This window comes from Pelodiscus sinensis, chromosome 2, assembly GCF_052426305.1.
Source record: "Pelodiscus sinensis isolate ZL-2025 chromosome 2, ASM5242630v1, whole genome shotgun sequence".
Taxonomy (NCBI): domain Eukaryota; kingdom Metazoa; phylum Chordata; order Testudines; family Trionychidae; genus Pelodiscus; species Pelodiscus sinensis.
In genome coordinates this window covers 35,651,606-35,670,952 of record NC_143053.1, presented here as the reverse complement: position 1 = coordinate 35,670,952, position 19,347 = coordinate 35,651,606, and the positions used below count along the sequence as shown (strand labels likewise).

General features: G+C 49.2%; 1 protein-coding gene across 4 annotated transcripts in view; it reads left to right on the top strand.

The window, feature by feature from the left end:
* The first annotated feature begins 11,517 nt into the window (after positions 1-11,517).
* Positions 11,518-19,347, top strand: part of FZD6 (frizzled class receptor 6) — a 38,537-nt gene continuing 30,707 nt past the window's right edge. The window contains exons 1-2 of one of the 4 annotated variants that reach the window (XM_075920246.2): positions 11,518-11,634; positions 13,526-13,913. In XM_075920246.2, coding sequence (XP_075776361.2) covers positions 13,734-13,913 — 180 coding nt within the window. In that variant the 5' untranslated portion in view covers positions 11,518-11,634; positions 13,526-13,733. Of the gene's footprint in view, positions 11,723-12,439; positions 12,829-13,525; positions 13,914-19,347 lie in introns of those variants that run through there. The other 3 variants (XM_075920245.2, XM_006122396.5, XM_006122397.5) reach the window with 3 other exon arrangements.

Genomic DNA, 19,347 nt, shown 5'->3' with positions numbered 1-19,347 from the left:
TTTCTCTTCTGAAATTTTTTCTCACTGGTTTGGGCCAAAACTTATGAACAACTTTTTTCTATACATTCTTAATTGCAAATGTTTCTACTCTGGATATTGATTTCCTCCTCCCCCACAGATGGTAAGATAGGAAAAGAGTGAAACAATGAACAAAATAACAAATGGTCAGGAGTACTTTATAGACTAACAAAACATGTAGATGGTATCATGAGCTTTTGTGGGCACAGCCCACTTCTTCAGATGACAGATTTTTTTTCTGTAACAGACTAACTCAGCTACCCCCTGAAGCAGTGAAACAATGATTGGTCCTAACCACCAAAGATGAACAGAAAGAGGGTATGTCTACACTACAGTGGTAATTCGAACTAACTTAGTTCGAATTAGTTAATTCGAACTAAGCTAATTCGAATTAGCGCAGCTAGACCTAAAAACTAGTTCGAATTAGCGTTTTGCTAATTCGAACTAGCATGTCCACATTGAGTGGTCCCTGAACAGAGGTTAAGGCTGGCCGGAAGCAGTGCCGGCAGGGCATCAGAGGAGGACTTAGAGCGTGGAGCTGCTGTCTCAGGCTAGCCGAGGGCTGTGCTTAAAGGGACCCGACCCCCACCCCGGACAGACAGTTCTCAGGGGTGCCCCGCTTGCAAAGCAGTCCTGGCTTGGAGTGCCCTGAGTGCCCACACTCGGAACATCACAGCACTCGGCTATCAGCCCGGCTGCACTTGCCGCAGGTTGCCATCTGGGGAAAGGGGACAATTGGGGGGCTGCAGGAGAGGTTCCACCCCCAGAAGCCCGCAGAGCCAGCCCAGTTCTCTCCATCAGAGGCTCGTACCCCATTCCTCCTTCACCTCCTTCCACTTACCCCTCCCTAACCCCCCTTCCTGATGTACAAAATAAAGGACAATTGTGTTCAAAAATAGAATCTCTCTTTATTGAACAAAACTGGGGGAGACTGGGAAAAGGAGGTGGGAGAGGGGAAGAGAGAGGGTGGGAGAGGGGAGGGCAACTACAATGATGAGGGGTTTGGAACAGGTGCCATATGAAGAGAGGCTAAAGAGACTGGGACTTTTCAGCTTAGAAAAGAGGAGACTGAGGGGGGATATGATAGAGGTCTATAAAAGCACGAGTGGTGTTGAGAGGGTGCATACAGAAAAGTTCTTCATTAGTTCCCATAACAGAAGGACTAGAGGACACCAAAGGAAAGGAATGGGTAGCAGGCTTCAAACTAGTAACAGAAAGTTGTTCTTCACAAAGCAAATAGTCAACCTGTGGAACTCTTTGCTGCAGGAGGCTGTGAAGACTAGAACTAGAACAGAGTTTAAAGAGAAGTGAGATCAATTCATGGAGGGTGGGTCCATGGAGTGGTATTAGCTAGGGGGTAGGAGTGGTGTCCCTGCCCGAAGTTTGTGGAAGGCTGGAGAGGGATGGCACGAGACAAATGGCTTGGTCACTGTCTTTGGTCCATCCCCTCCAGGGTCCCTAGGGTTGGCTGCTGTTGGCAGACAGGCTACTGGGCTAGATGGACCTTTGGTCTGAGCCAGTACGGACATTCTAAGCTCAGGGTCGGGGGTCTCAGTGGACCACCTTGATTTTCATGCAAACCTGCTCCTGGGTGGCCAGGCTGGCAGCTCTCCTGCCCTAGACGGCCGCTTTCCTGTGCCTAGTGCGGAGGTCGTGGACAAGGTCCACGATGTCTGCACTGGACCAGGCGGGTGCTTGCCTCTTGCGGTCCTGGGCAAGCTCCCAGGAGCCGCCAGCCTGGTCCCGGGAAGAGCGGGAGGGCTGGGGGGCATTGGGTGGCTGGCTCGAGCCGTGCCAGGTGCAGGGTCTGCTAGCTGGGTGCTGGCAGGCTTGCACCTGGCACGGGCACCATAGCCAGCCCGTGCCCCTTTAAGGGCTCCGGGGCCAGGAAGGGGGCATTAGAGTTTCCCTGGTGTTGGCCAGAGTGGCCACCAGGGAAAGCTGGGGAGGGCTAGCCTCCCACTAGTTCGAATTAAGGGGCTACACAGCCCTTAATTCGAACTAGTAAGTTCGAACTAGGCTTAGTCCTTGTGGAATGAGGTTTACCTAGTTCGAACTAAGCGCTCCGCTAGTTCGAATTAAGTTTGAACTAGCGGAGTGCTAGTGTAGCACCTATCAAAGTTAATTTGAACTAACGTCCGTTAGTTCGAATTAACTTTGTAGTGTAGACATACCCAGAGAGAGAGACTTAGAACTGCTAGCACAGATCAGCCCTCTACTAGGCAACAGCGTACATGGTCAGTAAACACATTTTACAGAGACTAGCCTAAAGCAGTACAATTGATATAAATCTTGGGAGTGCAGCAAAATTTCATGAACCTAGCAGGTCACCTATTACGTGATTGCAGCTACCAAAGGGGGTCTCTACTCCGTCTCATTTGTATTCTATAATGATCTCCAGAAGAACTGCGCCAAATCCTTTTCTGAAAATATAGTTAATATTCTTTATGCTGTTTCATTCTTGAGAATGGTACCCTTCAAATGGTTCAGAAAAATCAAATGCATTTTTCCAGCTTGTTGCTCATTCAACATTAAAAGCTGTAAGAATCAGAGCACCTAAACTGTTGCCATAAACAGGAAATATAGCTGGAAAGACAATAACAGTCGAAGGTGACTCACTGCTTGTAATAGGGTAGATTGCTCCTTAGGCTATGCTTACAGTGGTTTGGAGCCTGTGGGAATGAACCTCCTACTCCAGAGCAACAGACTCAAACTAGTGTAGCGTGCTCTAAAAATAGCTATGTAGACAGCACTTTTAATTTGAGGCTTGGGCTGGACCTCAAGCTCTGAAGCCTGAGGAGGCGGTGGGCTTCAAGGACTAAGATTGAGCCCAAGCCACAACTTCCAAGAACTGTCTAGCTAATTTAGAGTGGTAGTATGAGCCCTGTCCGCCCTGTTATGAGACTCACTGCTTCAGGCTCCAAAACACTGTGTAAGGGAGGTATACCAGCAGTGGTGATGGGACATTTTTAATAGTGGTGATGCTGAAAATCAGCCCCTTAGTCATTTCTGCACCAGTGTTCCCACTACGCACTCTCCCAGCCAGTGGGATGGAGTGGGGGGGACCATTTCCCTACCATCTGGGAGAGACTCACTGCCCTGACCTCAGCAGGGAGCTGCTGCTGTCACTGAGGGAGAAGTGCCCCTCTCTCCTCCACACAGCTCCGTGCACCAGTACTGAGCCCTTGGCTGGATGGTGGCTGTACGAAGCTTAGGGGAACTCTGGTGTGCATGCCCACCCCAGAGCTAGGGCCAGAAGCAGGCTGTATCTCTGACAGGAGTAAGGGGGCCAAGATTGAGGCTACACATGGGGTGGAGATGGGGCCAGCAGCTGGGCCCCTGGGCATAGATCTGGTAGTGGGGCAAAGGCTAGGATCCTGGGTGTGAGGCTGGCAGTGGACTCCCTGGGAGCAGGGCCAGCAGCCAGGATACAGGCAGGGGGCCAAGACCCTGCATGCAGGGCTAGGAGCATAGCCCAGGTGAGGGGCAAGCAGCTTGAACCCCACATACAGGGCTGGAAGCAGAGTCTCATGTAAAACCTGGGGGTGCTGCAGCACTCTCCACACCTTGGAACAGGGATCCTCTGATTCCGCTATAGCAGGCAGCAAGATGCTGTGGAGGGTGAGGGACTGCATTGCTTAGGTCAGCAAAGCAAGCTGTAGAGCAGTGGTCTCCAACCTTTTTACACCCAAGATCACTTTTTAAATGACAGACCAAGCCAAGATCTACCGCCCCGCCCCTTCCTTGAAGCCCCACCCTCTCTATTCTCCTCCTCTCCATCACTTGCTCTCCCCAATCCTTATACTGCTGCTTATTTTTTTTATTCTCCTGTAGGAAGAGGTTTTTCCAACATTTGGCCTGTCGACACTGGACCAAATGTCAGGAAAAAATCCCCTTCTTTTGGAAGCCACCTTATTCATTGTGGAAAGAGGAATATAGGGGTGACCAAAAGAGCCTGTTTGCTCTTCCACTAAAAAAGCGAAAAACAAATGCAACCCTGGATGCAGAAGAGTTTTTCTGGGATATCTCCAGAATCCTGAAAAACTCCTGCAGTCTAGCTGGACCCTTGCTGTGTTGAGACAGGATGTGTAGACTCTGGGGTGGGAATGAGGGATTTGGGTGTGGGAAGGGGTGAGAGGTGCAAGCTCTGGGAGGAAATCTGGATGCAGGAGGAGGTGGAGAAGGGGACACTGGCTCGGGGAGGGGGCTCCAGGCTGGGCAGTGTTGGGATACTAAGCAAGCCACAGGCTTGTGGATGTGAGGGTGCAGGAATTTGGGTTGGGGTATGTGAGGGGCTGAGGGCATGAGGTTCCAGTGTTTGATAGGCTCAGATCTAGGGTCTGGGGAAGGGGGAGTGCAGGAGTGGTTGTGGCCAGATGGAGGCTTGGCCCCAATTGGGGGTTTGTTGGCCAGGCTTCATTTTTAAACAGAATACTATGTTAAACATAAAAAGTTTCTGCATTGTCTTTATTTATGAGAATGGCAGGGAACCTGCATTGAGTCAGGGGTCACTGACCCATAGAAAAGTCATTTGGGAGCAGGGGACACAGTACTGGGGAGGAGAGCTAGGGGGTTCTGGAGCAGGGAACAGGGTGCCAGTGGGGGCAGGGGAGAGCGGGGAGGGTGCCAGGACAGGTTTCTGCAGCAGGGGACAGGGTGCTGGCGGGGGACAGGTTTCTGCAGAGGGGAGCAGGGGGACAGGTTTCTGTAGTAGGAGACGGTGCCAGAAGGAACTGGTTTCTGCAGGGGGGGCAGGGTGCCGGGGGACAAGTTTCTGCGGGGGGGACAGGTTTCTGCAGCGGGGCCGGGGGGGCAAGGGAGAGGGAACAGGGGGCCAGGAGGGCGGGGGACAAGTTTGGGGCAGAGGAGAGGGAACAAGGTTGGGGGCAGGGAGTTCCCTACACCAGCCACGGAGGGAAGCCTCGGGCCCGCACTCCCTCCAGACTGACCACAGGGCAGCCGGGCTGGAGCCAAGAAAAGCGGCTGCTCGGCCAGCTGGCCATGGTGCTCAGCTAGGGTGCCACCAAGCTCCACGTGGGCAGGCGCAGAGGGGAAGCCGCCCAATCAGCTAGAGTGCGGTTCAGCCTCCTCTGTGCTGAACGCCACAGCCAGCAGGCCAGGCAGCTTCTCCTCTGCGCCAGCCCATGTGCAGCGTGGTGCACCCTGGCTGAGCGCCATGGCCGGCTGAGCGCCATGGCCAGCTGGCCGGGCAGCTGCTTCTCTTCCCTCCAGCCCGGCTGCCCTGCGCTCAGCCCAGGGAGGCTGCGCCTAGCTCCAGCTGTGAAAGCCACAGTCAGCTGGCTGGGGCGTTTCAGCCCTCCCGACCTCCCAGCTCCCACCATTCCTCACAGCTACTCACCTGTATTGTTGCTCAGTGAGTAGCTGCTCCTCAAAAGAGGAAATCTAATGTAAATGTACTGCGCAGGTGCGCAGTTCAGAGAGGGCTCAAGAGCTATTCTTAGGGTATGTCTACACTACCCTCCTAGTTCGAACTAGGAGGGTAATGTAGGCATACCGCACTTGCAAATGAAACCCGGGATTTGAATTTCCCGGGCTTCATTTGCATAAGACGGGCGCCGCCATTTTTAAATCCCGGCACGTTCGAACCCCGTGCCGCGCGGCTACACGCGGCACGGACTAGGTAGTTCGGACTAGGCTTCCTAGTCCAAACTACCGTTACTCCTCATTCCACGAGGAGTAGAAGCTAGCTCCTCCTTCCTGAGCCCTTCTTACCTTACTGATCTTTCTCCTCTTGAGCCTGCTACACAGCACCCCTGTCTCTCTGTGCCTCCTGCCCACCAATATCTCTCCCATCAACTCATTCCCCTCTCTTCCAGGGCTTCCTGCCTGCTGAGGATCAGCTGTTCATTGGTTTGCAGTAGACTCTGGAGAACAGAGAGAGGAGTGACGTGAGGTGTGGTGGGGGGAGGGGCAGAATGGGGCAGGAAAAGGCAGGGTGGGGGTAAAATGGGGGCAGGAAGAGGTGGGACAGGGTTAGAAGAGGCAGAGGGTAGAGTCTTGGGGAAGGGGTGAAGTGAGAGTGGGGTCTGGGGCAAAATGAAAGTTGAGCAATTCTAGGGAAAGGAGGAAGCCAGTACTGTGAAAAGAGGTAAGCTAAGGTGCAGGAAAACGGGGAGCATAATAGAGATAATATTACTGTAACATTCCCCTTATCCATTTCAGAAACACAGGATAAAAATCACTCAAACCCTTTCCAGTGATCAGTAACATATGTGTGTGTGTCAGATATTCTCTCTTGCTAAATGCTGTGGCCTTAGCATTACAGCTCTACTGCTGCCCAGGAGAATCCCACAATTCTACATTTATTAATCAACATATGACATACTTGTTCACAGAATACACAATATTAAGGCATTCTTTTAGGATTACATGATTGTCTTGGGTTATCTTGGCTTTGCATATTTGTCTTTGCTTTCAAATATGTTTCAAGATTTCTTTATACAATTGACATAAATTCCCAGCAGTTGGATTAAAGAAGAGTTTCTAGTCATTATCAGGTGTTAGGAGAAAAATGTTTTATTTATAAATGGAAAAGTTTTTGTCCTTGATTAATTTTGTATCCTAAAATAAATGGTTTTAACCCTCTGTACTTTCCTTACTTGTATTTTCAAAAATGTATTTGAAAAAAGACCTGGATAACTATATCTTTTAGTTTAAAGTCTCATGTCAGGACTTACAGGTGGCACCTACTGCTTATTCTATAATGCTTGCTGTTTTTGAATTAGTAAACTTACAGTGTGTCTCAGAATAGTATGATGAAAACATTGACACCTAAATGAATTAGCTAACACTAAAATGTATTTAATTGTAAAACCTGTAATATCCGAAGTAAACTAATCTGGGTTTAAGCACAATAAATCAGTGGAAAAATACAGTTATGCAATTTTTACTAGTGTCCTGAGTGAAATTTAATACTATGTAGAAAACCTATATACTCACTTAAACCCTATTTTGAGAGTTTGGTGCCAGTCCCCTGATCTAGCATGACTATTACAGTTCGTCTCCCGTACATAAGGGCTGTGTCTAGACTGGCAAGTTTTTCCGCAAAATCATATGATTTTGTGGAAAAACTTGCCAGCTGTCTACACTGGCCACTTGAATTTCTGGAAAAGCACTGACGATCTCATGTAAGATCGTCAGTGCTTTTCCGGAAATACGATGCTGCTCCCGTTTGGGCAAAAGTCTTTTTCCGAAAGACTTTTGTGCAAAAGGGCCAGTGTAAACAGCACAGTAGTGTTTTCCGCAAAAAAAGCCCCGATCGCAAAAATGGAGATTGGGGCTTTTTTGCGGAAAACTGTGTCTAGATTGGCCACAGGCGCTTTTCCGCAAAAAAGTGCTTTTGCAGAAAAGCATCCTGCCAATCTAGACGTGCTTTTGCGGAAATGCTTTTAATGGAAAACTTTTCCGTTAAAAGCATTTTTGGAAAATCATGCCAGTGTAGACGTAGCCACCAACTATGTAATACTGCATGTTTCACTTAAGCTATCTGTATAGGGTGACCAGCTGTCCCACTTTTAAAGGAACAGTCCCATATTTAAGCCCTCCTGCAGGTTTTCCTATTTTTTTTTAAATGAGCCAATTATCCCATATTGTCTACCTCTCCCCTCCTATAAGTACTGGTGGGTCCTGCTGTTGGCTGGATCCTTGCTCACCAGCTGCCCACCCACCAGCAGTGAGTGTGAGAGAGAGAGTCTAATGGCTGACGATGGTGCTGGAATGCCACGCTGGCAGTTGGGCACAGCTGTAGCATGTGAGGCCAGCCACTCCCCAGGCTGGTCCACCAGTGCTGTCCTTGCTGTGGTGCCTCTTCTTGGCCAGCAGTCCCCCTTTACTTCCTGTCCCATTTCCAGCCGACACTGGCTGCTCCTCAATATCCCCCCAGCAGGGCATTTCTCCCTGCCAGCACTGAGGGGAGAACCCCTGATTGAATCACTCAGCTCACCAACACCCTAGCTGGCAGGCTCCTTCCTTCCCCACTGTCTCTGTCTGGGCTGGCAGCCAGGGAAACCTCAAAACCCTACAATCTAGGGCATTGTCTAGGAGGAGCCAAGCCCTGCATGTGCCAAAGCTCCACACAGCGCTGGTATGGGGAAGCTTTTCCACCCCTCAGCTAAGCTTTGCAGTGGCAGCGAAGAAGTCACTTGCACCCCAACCCTGCAGGCTCCAAAGCAGTCCCCCAGGCTGGTGCATAGTACCAGCTTCACACACTGCCATCACCCTAGATTATGCCCCCAGGGCATGTGGGGCTGCTCTGTCTTCTAGGCACCCGCTCTTGCTGAATCACCTTTATTGCCTGGTTCACTGAAGCCCCAGCAGACAGATTCTCAGGCTAAGACTACACTGGTGTATTTTCTCACGCAAAAACTCTTTTGCAGAAGAGTTCTTCTACAAAAACTCTTCCAGAAGAGAGCGTCTACACTGGCATGTGCTTTTGCGCAAGAAATGTTCTTTTGTGCAAGAGCATCCATGCTAGTGTGGACGCTCTCTTGCGCAAGAAAGCACCGATGGCCATTTTAACCATAGGGCTTTCTTGCGCAAGAAATTCATGTTGCCTGTCTACACTGGCCTCTTCTGGAAGAGCTCTTGCGCAAGAGGGCTTATTCCTGAGCAGGAGCGTAAGAGTTCTCGTGCAAGAAGCCCTGATTTTATACATTAGAATGTCAGTTCACTTGGGCAAGAACATGCAGCCAGTGTAGACAGGCAGCAAGTTTTTGCGCAAGAGCGGCTGCTTTTGCACGAGATCACACCAGTGTAGACACAGCCTTAGGGTTCTGGAGCTCAATGCATCCTTAGGGCGTACCCCTTTCCAGCCTGCACTTTATCCAGGCATTAGGAAATGACTGGGTTATGTTGGTGGCCAGCAGCAGCTTGGAGATGTTAGCTACTTTTCAACACTGTGTAGGCAGGAAGGGACAAGCTGCCACAGGAGAGTAGGAGGAGGCGGGGAGAAAGAGATGACCTTGTCAATACATTGGCCAGGTCATCTATACACCCCATTCCCACTTCCCTGTGCAGAATGAAGCTCCCATTTTTTCCCTCCTACAGAGTGCTGAAAGGTTGATGCTGGCTAGCCTCTGGTGTGAACCCTGACAGAAATCTGTGAAGGGTGAGGCTATGATCCTGTGTGGCCCCATATGTTGCCTGGGGAAGATACAGCATCAAGCACCTGGAGAGGCATCCCAGTGGCCCAGCCAGGCATGGAGGGTGGAAAGCACTGGGCAGGGAAGGATAGGTCAGCTTAGTCAGTCACCCCTATCCCTATATGAGGGAGGTAGGTGTGTGTATGTATAAATAACAGGACTCTAGCTGTGCAGTATTTCTTTTTAACGGGCTCAGTCAACATTTGTACTGCATCGTTCTGAATGATTGCCATTGAACTCGCTTGAGTACACGTAATTTCACCAGGTGTCTCATATTCAGCATAGGGAAATATGGTCACAATAGCTTTCAGTCAGTACAGAGAATTTTTTCCTCAGTGTTTGGCTGGTGGGTTTTGCCAAAATATTCATGTTCTGACTGGCCCCATGTTTGGAGTTGGGAAGGAATTTTCAGTGGATCAGATTTGCAGATGTAACCCACACACCAAGTGGATGTGGTTCACTGTCCCATGTAGTGGCACTTTACAGCAAGAGATAAGAATGAGTGAGCTATACAGCATAAACAGAGAGACTCCTGCCTTTATAGCTCAAGCTATAGAGCAGTGGTTCCCAAACTTTTCGGTATCACACCCCCTATCTGATTTTTGAGAAACACTCACGCCCACCCCCCCAATAGCAGCAAAACTTGTTGAGCAAAAAAAAAAAAAAGAACCTACTGGGGCCAAAAAACAAAAATAGCAGCACAACTTGGGGGTGTTGCCTCGCACCCCCCCTGGAATTTTGGCACCCCCCCCAGGGGGGCATAACCCCCAGTTTGGGAACCCATGCTATAGAGTCTTCTACTCTGAGTTCTAGAGGTTCCCCAAGTTTGAATCTCCCAATGGTGATCACAAGTAGGGGCTAATTCAGGATCTCCACTGGGTTTCTGAAGCTTGGGATGTGCTTCCTTGGTTAGGGGGAGTATGTAAACCACACATCTAGTGGGCGTGGTTCACTGTCCCATATAGTGGCATAGAAAACATAGTTACACAGTGACCTTGGTGGATAAGGTTGCCTTCTCTGCACTATGGGGCACTTGCTGGTTTCAGCTAGCATAAATGGTGGTTTCTCCATAACTTGACATCTTTAAATCATGTATTGAAGACTTCAGTAACTCAGGCTATGTCTATTCTACACTGTTGTTCTTGAAAAAGCTATGCAAATTGCAAACCACAATTTCCACAGGTTTTCATGCTTCTTTTTTCAGAAGAGGCTTTTCTGACATTTGGCCAGTCTACACTGGGCCAACTGTCAGAACCTCTCCCCCCTTTTTTTGGAACATCAAAAAAAAATTTTTGGAAGAGCAAATGTGTTCCCTGGATGCAGCAGAGGAGATATCCTGGAAAAACTCTGTAGTGTAGACATAGCCTCAATCAGACTGTGGATCTGTTACAGGAGTGGATGGATGAGGTTCTATGGCATAGCATTTTTAGGAGGCTAAGTTTTATTTTTGCCTTTCTAGGAAAGTAAGGATAAGGCAGAAGGATATTACAGTTAATAGAAGGCTGTATAAATGTTGGCTGATAAAAGTGGCATGTAAGCACAATATTTTTGTTCCTGGGTATTTAACATGTTTCTTTGTACAAACAAGTATATAGCCACTTAGGGCTTGATGAACCATGGTGAAAGCCGCTCGCCAGCCCCGCACTGCGCATGTGCAAGAGCCACATTGCGCATGTGTGTGCCGCTGGTAAACGGGGTGCCGGGCAGAAATCTACTCTCCAGGGGCGAATAGATTGTCCATCCCTGCTACTTAATGCAAGGGATACTGATGGTTGACAGGCATGCTAGTATCTCTTCTCAGCCCTCCTCCCTGGAGAACATTACCAATGCCAGCAGCAGCTCAGAAGAAAGGGTAGCACTACTATAGCTTGCTACACTTCCTTCTGCGCTGATGCTGGTGGTGACTGACAGTGACTTCAAAGCAGGGTGCCGGCGCTCTCTGGCCACACAGCTTGGAAGGTAGAGTTTCCACCAGCAGTGGCACAGAGGGAAGGATGGCCATACCGTGCCACACCAGTCTTCCGGTTTACAAAGGCAGCCAGTGGTTGTGTGATTTGCTCAAAGCCACACAAGGGATCAGTGGGGCACACAAGGAAATGGATCGCAGGAACCCCGAGCCCCGATATTAGAGTTTATCCTGCTGAGGAAGTTGCACCAATGACTGACAAGGGGCAGTTCACATGGTACAAAAGCTTATTGCCATTCTCAGCTCAGTTGCAGCCTGGCTTATTTCTGGGGCGCCTACGGACACTTTAACTGAGCTCTGGTTGCTAGATAGACAAGCCCAGCGCCGGCCCGCCCAGCGCTCCACCCTGCGGCCGGCTTGGGCCTGCCGGGCGGCGGCGCAGCAGGCGGGGCGTGTCTGTCTGGCCACGCGAAGCTGCGCCCCCCCCGGCTCGCCTCCACGGTCCGGCCCGGCCCACCGGCTTTCAAATATCGCGCGATTGGGCTCCAGGTGAGCGCGCACTTCCCGTTGGGGCTCCGTAGTTCGGCCATTGCAGCTGGGAGCCGCCGTCGTCTTTCTCCCGCCCCGCGAGGCTGAGGTGAAGAGCGAGAGCCTGCGCCGTCAGGGCTCCGCCGCCCGCGCCCTTCGTGTCCCGGGCGGTGGCTGCGCTGTCAGCGGGAGAGGCTCCTTGTCGCGGCAGGGGGACCCGCCTCCTCCTCGTCCTCCGCGGCGCTGTGTCAGGGCGGGGGGGGGGACCCTCCTCCGCGGCGCTGTGTCAGGGCAGGGGGGGGGACCCTCCTCCGCGGCGCTGTGTCAGGGCGGGGGGGGGGGGACCCTCCTCCGGCGCTGTGTCAGGGCAGGGGGGGGGGGACCCTCCTCCGCGGCGCTGTGTCAGGGCAGGGGGGGGGGGACCCTCCTCCGGCGCTGTGTCAGGGCAGGGGGGGGGGGACCCTCCTCCGCGGCGCTGTGTCAGGGCGGGGGGGGGGACCCTCCTCCGCGGCGCTGTGTCAGGGCAGGGGGGGGGGGACCCTCCTCCGCGGCGCTGTGTCAGGGCAGGGGGGGGGGGACCCTCCTCCGCGGCGCTGTGTCAGGGCGGGGGGGGGGGACCCTCCTCCGCGGCGCTGTGTCAGGGCAGGGGGGGGACCCTCCTCCGCGGCGCTGTGTCAGGGCGGGGGGGGGGGACCCTCCTCCGCGGCGCTGTGTCAGGGCGGGGGGGGACCCTCCTCCGCGGCGCTGTGTCAGGGCGGGGGGGGGACCCTCCTCCGCGGCGCTGTGTCAGGGCGGGGGGGGGGACGACCCTCCTCCGCGGCGCTGTGTCAGGGCGGGGGGGGGGACCCTCCTCCGCGGCGCTGTGTCAGGGCAGGGGGGGGGACCCTCCTCCGCGGCGCTGTGTCAGGGCCCCGGAAGGGTGCGGGGCCCGGGTCGCACTGCCTTCGCCGCGGGGCTGGGCTCCCCGAGCCGCGGGGCGAGGGGCGTTGTGCCTGTGCCGGCCGGGGCAGCCCCCGAGGCGGGGACGCGGAGCCGTTTCCTGAGTCCCTCCCCAGGCGCCGCTTCCTAGGGAAGGGCTGGAACCAAGCCCCGGTGGTAGCCCGGCTGTGTCCCCGAGCCGAGCGGCATAGGGGCTACTCGGCTCACCCCCGGTGGGGACGGGAGGATTCTTGCTTGGGAAGCCGATGGCTGTTTACAGGACGGTACATCGGACAGGTACCGCGTGATAGAAAATCTGCCCCTGACCGCCTCTTCCCGCTGATGTTGCGGCTGCTGACTTTAGACTTAGCAAGCCTGACCCAGGGTGAAAGATTTAAAATAAAAAAGATGTATTTAGTGATTTAGAAGACTGGGGGGCTAGACGAACACCTGTGGTCAGGGATGATCTGGATTGTACTTGCCACAGCATAGAGGCTGGGCCTGATGACTTCTTCCTTCCAGCCCTGTATTTCTGTAATCTTTTTTTGGGGGGGCGGGGGGGAGAGCTTACTCATTTATCCCAGTATCAAGTGAGAGGTGGGTGAGACTAGGTGATTCCTTTGGGAAATGTGTGGAAGAACTGTCTTCATTTTACAGACTCTCAGAAATCTGTGTCTTTCTGCTAGAAAGTGTACTGTCTATTGTACAAAGAGTGGGTAGGGCTGCTAGATGGCTTCAACAAAAAACACTTCACAATCTACATTACATCTTATTTAGAAAATACCGCATGTTTATATTTTCTTAACTTGTTTCCTGAACAGAAAGCTCAAATACTGGACTGTCCAGTTCAAAACCAGACACCTGGCAACCCTAAGAGTGGGCTGTGCCCACGAAAGCATGTGATACCATCTACATGTTTTGTTAGTCTATAAAGTGCTACCAGACAATTTGTTGTTTTTTAAGTTTGTGTAATATACCTTTTTTGTTTTTACAGTTCACAAATAAGAAAACTCTTTCAAGAAATCAAGGTTGTTCAGCATGGGACAGTCCCATGACAAGCAAGGAGCTTGACCAACTTTTCGCTATTCATAATCCAGGCTTTTCCAGATGAAGAAAAGATAAAGATGGACACTCTTTTTATATGAAAAAATCTCTGTAACCACTGGCCAAACGATGTGCCAAAATCAGAAATCTTAACAAAAATGGGAATATTTTTATTTTTTGTGACTTACAGTTTAATCTTAACCCTTATACAAGGGCACAGTCTGTTCACATGTGAACCAGTTACTGTTCCCAGATGTGCAGGAATGACTTACAATATGACATTTTTTCCAAATATGATGGGACATTATGACCAGGACACTGCAGCTGTCCAAATGGAGGTGAGTTGCCCTACTCTGTATTGTAATGTAATGAAACAATTTGAAATGAATGATTTGTAAACAAGCTAAATATTTCTGATATTCTGAAAAACTTGGAAGGTAGGTAATGTAAAAACTGGCTGCCCAATTGGAAGAGTTGAAATTGCTCCAGCTTCCTGTATGGAAAGAAAGGGTGTCTTATAGCTGTAGGCTGTCCTATTTAGACCCTTGCAAGCCTCTGTGTGCAAGGAAAGTGGCTTAGGAAGGAATGGACATGCCCGTAGGAGACAATAGCAAACACCACTATGATTATTCTGGGCTTATCAGTGTCACAGACCTGCCCATAGACAAAAGAGGCAGTGTTCTCAGAACTTGGACCAACTCCCTGGTATGCTTAAATTATGCCCAGTGGCAAGTAGAACCTTGACTCTCCAGAATCCAAAGAGTACAAAAATGACTAAGTTCCCTTTTGGACTCCTCCTGAGCACATCTGTCCTCATCCTTACTTCACTTTCTTAAAAAGAACAATGCATTGGTTTTTGACAATTGACAAGAGAAGCATTTTTTACCTCCTCTTCCCCCCCCCCCCCCCCCCAACAAATTGCTTCTGAAAACTTAGCTTTTCTAGAAAGTTACCATCTGCAGAAAAATATTGTCAGCTGTTACTGTGGTAGGAATGGTCTTGTGACCTGTAAAACAAGTTTTAAACCTGTTTTTAATAATGATTTAATAGGTAGGAGGGAGGGGGAACCTAATACAAGGCTTGAAATACTTACTAGACAGGTACTATCTAGAAGCTAATCAAAATATAGAGGTGGCAGAGGGGCACCAGAAGAAAGTCAAGCGCTTTTGATGTGAGCTTTGGACCCAATAAGGGAGGCTCAAAAAAGAATAGAATAGCAGTGACCAATTCTTCAACGGCTACCAGAGGGGTTGAGTAACTGAGGAGCAAGTTGGGAAGAAAAGAGTCTTTTGGTAGTAGATTTCAGGCCATGCCCATCCTAGCTTGTGATCAATTTCACCCTTATGTGGACCATTTGGGCAGCAGTGAAATTGAAAACCATGCCAATTCAGTATTGGTGCTAGGCGCTGGAGCTTTTCTCAGGGATAATGAATGCTGGAAGAAGAATAGAGCAGAAGAGCCCTATGAAACTAACCAGAGTTGTTTAATGTTAATTTTGCTCCTGCTTGGGACAGCTCTGTAGTGGCAGAAGGATTGGAGTTTGTGCATAAGTTAATGTTTGGATGGTTATCCTTGCCACCATAAAGAGTAGAAACCAATTATTTGTAAATGGAAGCTTATATTCTGAAGGAATTTGTCTTAATTCCCACCCCCCTTGCAATGAAAATGATCCGTACAATTGTTCGTAGCTGTTGGTATTTTTTTTTTTCAAGATCCAGAAAGCAGGAACATTTAAGACACTGGGCTGAAATAATGTGATTTGGGATCTAATTCTGACTTTGTCACATACCTCTTCTGTGCGGACTTTCCACAAGTTTGTGCATGGAGGGGACCCTTGATATGCAGCTTTATGTGCAGAAAGAGGGTCTGGCCTCCCTTATTTGCACAATTTTTTGTTTTTCTCGTTGTCTTTGACTTTCTGGAGGCCTCCAGACAAGATCTCTCTTGGCAGTCCAGTGGGGTGGCTTAAGGTTGCATATCCTCTTCTCTGGCTTTGTGGTATAGATGATAGCCTGTAGCTCTATGTTACTTTGTCTATATAGTCCACCTTCATTTTCCCCTGGGCATTCACAAAGAGAGAATAAGCTCTTTTGTATAACCTCACTGGAGCCAAGGAAATATGGAGGGGGATCAGAGCTAGTGTAGAGGCACAGGTTGCTCTTTTTTTCCCCATCCTCTTATCTTCTCCCTCCACAGGGTGATGTGGGGAATATTCCATGGTGGAATTATTATTTTTAAAGCCTTCATTGCTATGAGATGATGTGAGGGTGCTCTGCCTTAGCATACCATCTGTAAATAGGCATGCCACTGCCCTACCTTGCAGCACAATTGTGTGGCTAACTCATTAATATAGGTGGGGTATTTGTATATGGTGATGGGTGACATAGCAAAGTTTATTACTAAATTGATACAGAATTGACACCTAAAGTTCCCCCCTCCCCTGTTTCTTAAATCACAATGGAAACATGCTAAACTGCTATCCTCTTTAGGGTAGGGACTGTTGTTACAATAGAACCTCAGCTACAAACCTCCACTTCCAAGATGTAAGCTTTTGAAAAGTTCAGAATTACTAACAACTGAACATTGACTTAATGTAGTTTTGAAACTTTATGATGCAGAAAAAATGCCGCTTTCCTCTTGTGTTAGTAGTTTATGTTTAATGTACTGTATTTGTGAGATTTGTTTTTGTCTCCCTTGCTTGATCCAAATAAGGGGTGTGGTAGACTGGTAAGCTTGTAATTCTGCTCATAACTGAGGTTCTGTTGGCTGATGTGCTTTACAGTAGACCTAAATACAACAACAAATACAGTTTTCTGTTAGTATCATAAGTGAGACCACTTTTCAGGAAGCCAACAAGAAGAACAAACAAGAGAGGGACTATATTCCGAGAAGCAGTGACTCTGAAAAGAATTTGGAGGGTGTGGTAGTTAATCAACTGACTCTGAGCTTCCAGTGGAACTCTATGGTAAAAATGTTAATGGGGGTCTGGAGTGTATAAACAAGGTAAGATCAGGGAAGTTACATTATCAGTGTGTCTGCTTGAGCATTTGCTGCTGGAATATTGTGACTAAGTTGGGTGTCCTCTAGTCAGAAGTATGTTGACTAACTGTAGAGGGTTTAAAGCCTCAAGGAGGTTACAGGATTGAAAAATGTCAGTTAAAGACTCGAACTCCAACTGGTTATTTTAACAAATAAGGTGAAAGAATATAGGGATATAAAATCATGGCCAAAGGGGGCACATGCGGGGCACTGCTCCAAATTGGAGTTGGGCTGAAAGCGGTCTGCCTGCTGTGGATAGTTATTTAATTTAAGTTTCCAGGCATGTTTTAACAAAGACAAACTATTGACTGTAGGTGAGTACTTAACACACAGAGATCACACTATCTCAATGGTTCCCAACCTTTTCTATACTAGGGACTGGCAAACCTATTCACAAACTTTTGGCAGACTGGCAACATTTTATTTGCATATTCATTATGGAAACGAGTATTCAGATATGCAAATAAAATGTTACTGGTCTGCCAAGTTTGTGAATAGGTTTGCCAGTCCCTGGTATAAGAAGTCTTGGTCCCAGTACCAGTCCTAACCCCAAGAGACCCTCACCCCTCCATTCCCTCCCCCCCAGCACCGGCCACTGACCCCAGAGTCCCCTGCACCCAACCTCCTAGTGCCAGCCTCTCACCCTCAGTCCCCTAGTGCCAGCCCCATGCCCTAAACATCTCAGTTGCAATGTCCTGTTTCCAGAGGCCCCTGTCCTAGTCCCCAATATTAGTCCTGTCCACAGTGCCAGCCCTGCCCCTAGGCCCCTCTCATTACAAGCTCAACCCCCCAAACTCCCCTAGTGCCAGCTCCCTATCCTGGATGTCAGTGCCCCTTAGTGTCCTTCTCCCCTCTCCTCCCCCCCCCCCCCGCGGTGCCTGTCTCGTTTCCCTCCCCTAGCCCTGCTGCTGCCTGCCAGCTGAGCACAGAGCGCTTCCCTGCTTGGAGCCGTCAGCTCGCCTCACTGCGGTCCCGGCCCCAGCCACAGCACATCTGTTCGGCCACTTGCCCTCCTGCTGCATGGGGAACCCCAGCGGGTGGGCTCATTAGCATCTGGGGGCATGGCCCAGCAGACATGGGTTTGTGGCCTGCTGCTGGTCCACAGAGCTGCGGTTAACCACTGGTCCATCTGACCTGTTTTCTTCCTCAAAGGAAATTTGCATAGCATCTTCAAAAGATGACCATAGGAGCTTAAATTAATAATTTTGTTAGATATTAAAAAAAATAGACTCCAAGACATTGAATTTTTTTTTTGTCTATTACAACACTCAGTGACCCACTTGAACCCCTTTCCCAGCTTTTTGTCACCCTTAAATCCTTTCCAGTCACAGGAGGAAGCAAATTGCTTTATTTTTGAATTGTCTTGAAATGTGTTTAGCACAAATACAATCTATTCCATCTTCTATTTAATTGTAGCACTGAGTACATTTCCCATACCTGACGAACAGCTCTTTGTAAGACAGAAAGCTTATGTCTCAACAGAAGTTGGTCCAACAAAAGATATTACCTCAATCACATTTATTTCTAAAAGTGATGTTTGCAATTTCAGACTATCAGCACACAGACCTTGATAAAAGGGAGTTAAGAGAAGGAAAAACAAGACTCATCTATGAGCAGGAAGAATTGATTTACATATATCTTAACTTGCCAGCAAGTAAGCAGTGATTCTCAAACTGTCAGAACCCTAAAGTGTCTCAGACCCCATTTTAATTGGGGTTGCCAGGGTTGTCTTTAGACTGGCAGCTGCATGGCGTTGAGGCAGAAGTCAAAGGGGTTCAGCCTTGGGTGGAGAGGCACTGGTTACAGGGCCCCTGCCTAGGGCTGAAGCTCTTAGGGTTCAACATTGGGATCCTCCTGCCTTTGAGTGGTGGGACTCAGGCTTTGCCCTTACCACCTTGGATGTTAGGACTTAGGGAAACTGGGGGTGGGGAGGGTGTGGCTTAAGCTTCCTTCCCCCTTCTAGGAGATGTAGTAATTTTCAGAAAGGAGTGACTGCAATCAAGTCTATAACCCATGAAATTAGGAATGTATAGATAGATCTCTTAATGCATCTACTATGAATATTAGCAGTAGCCTAAACTGTTTTTCAGTAATTGTGTGACCTTGAGAAACTCAAGATTTAGGGCTTGTCTAGACAGGGAAATTGACCTTCAGTTATAGCAGACTAGTTTATTCCATCTTTACATTATATAGTCAGAATAAACTACTATTCTGCTATAGCTATGATGGACATATCCCTGTTGACAAAACCTAAAAAGGCATAATGGGTCAAATCTAAGGCTTGCTGGATACCTAAGCCCAGGAACTTGTCTTCCATCAATGCTGGGTGCCCCAGAGGGAATGAACAGAATAGGTATTTGAGTGATCTATCCCATCATCCTCTCCTAGCTTCTGGCAACAGAGGCTATAGATGCTATCCCTACCCTTCCTGGCTAATGGCCATCGATCGACCTATCCTCCATGAACTTACTTAGTTCATTTTTAATCCTATTATAGTCTTGGTCTTCACAACATCCTCTAGCAAAGAATTTGCAGGTTGACTGTGCATTGTGTGAAGAAATCATTTTATCTGCTTTGAAATCTGACCATTAACTTCATTTGACCCCTAGCTCTCTTTTTATGAGAAGTAAATTACTCTTATTTTCTCTACCCCAGTAATGATTTTATAGCCCTCCATTCTATCCCTATTCAGCTGTCTCTCTTCCAAGCTGAAAAATTCCAGTCTTATTAGTC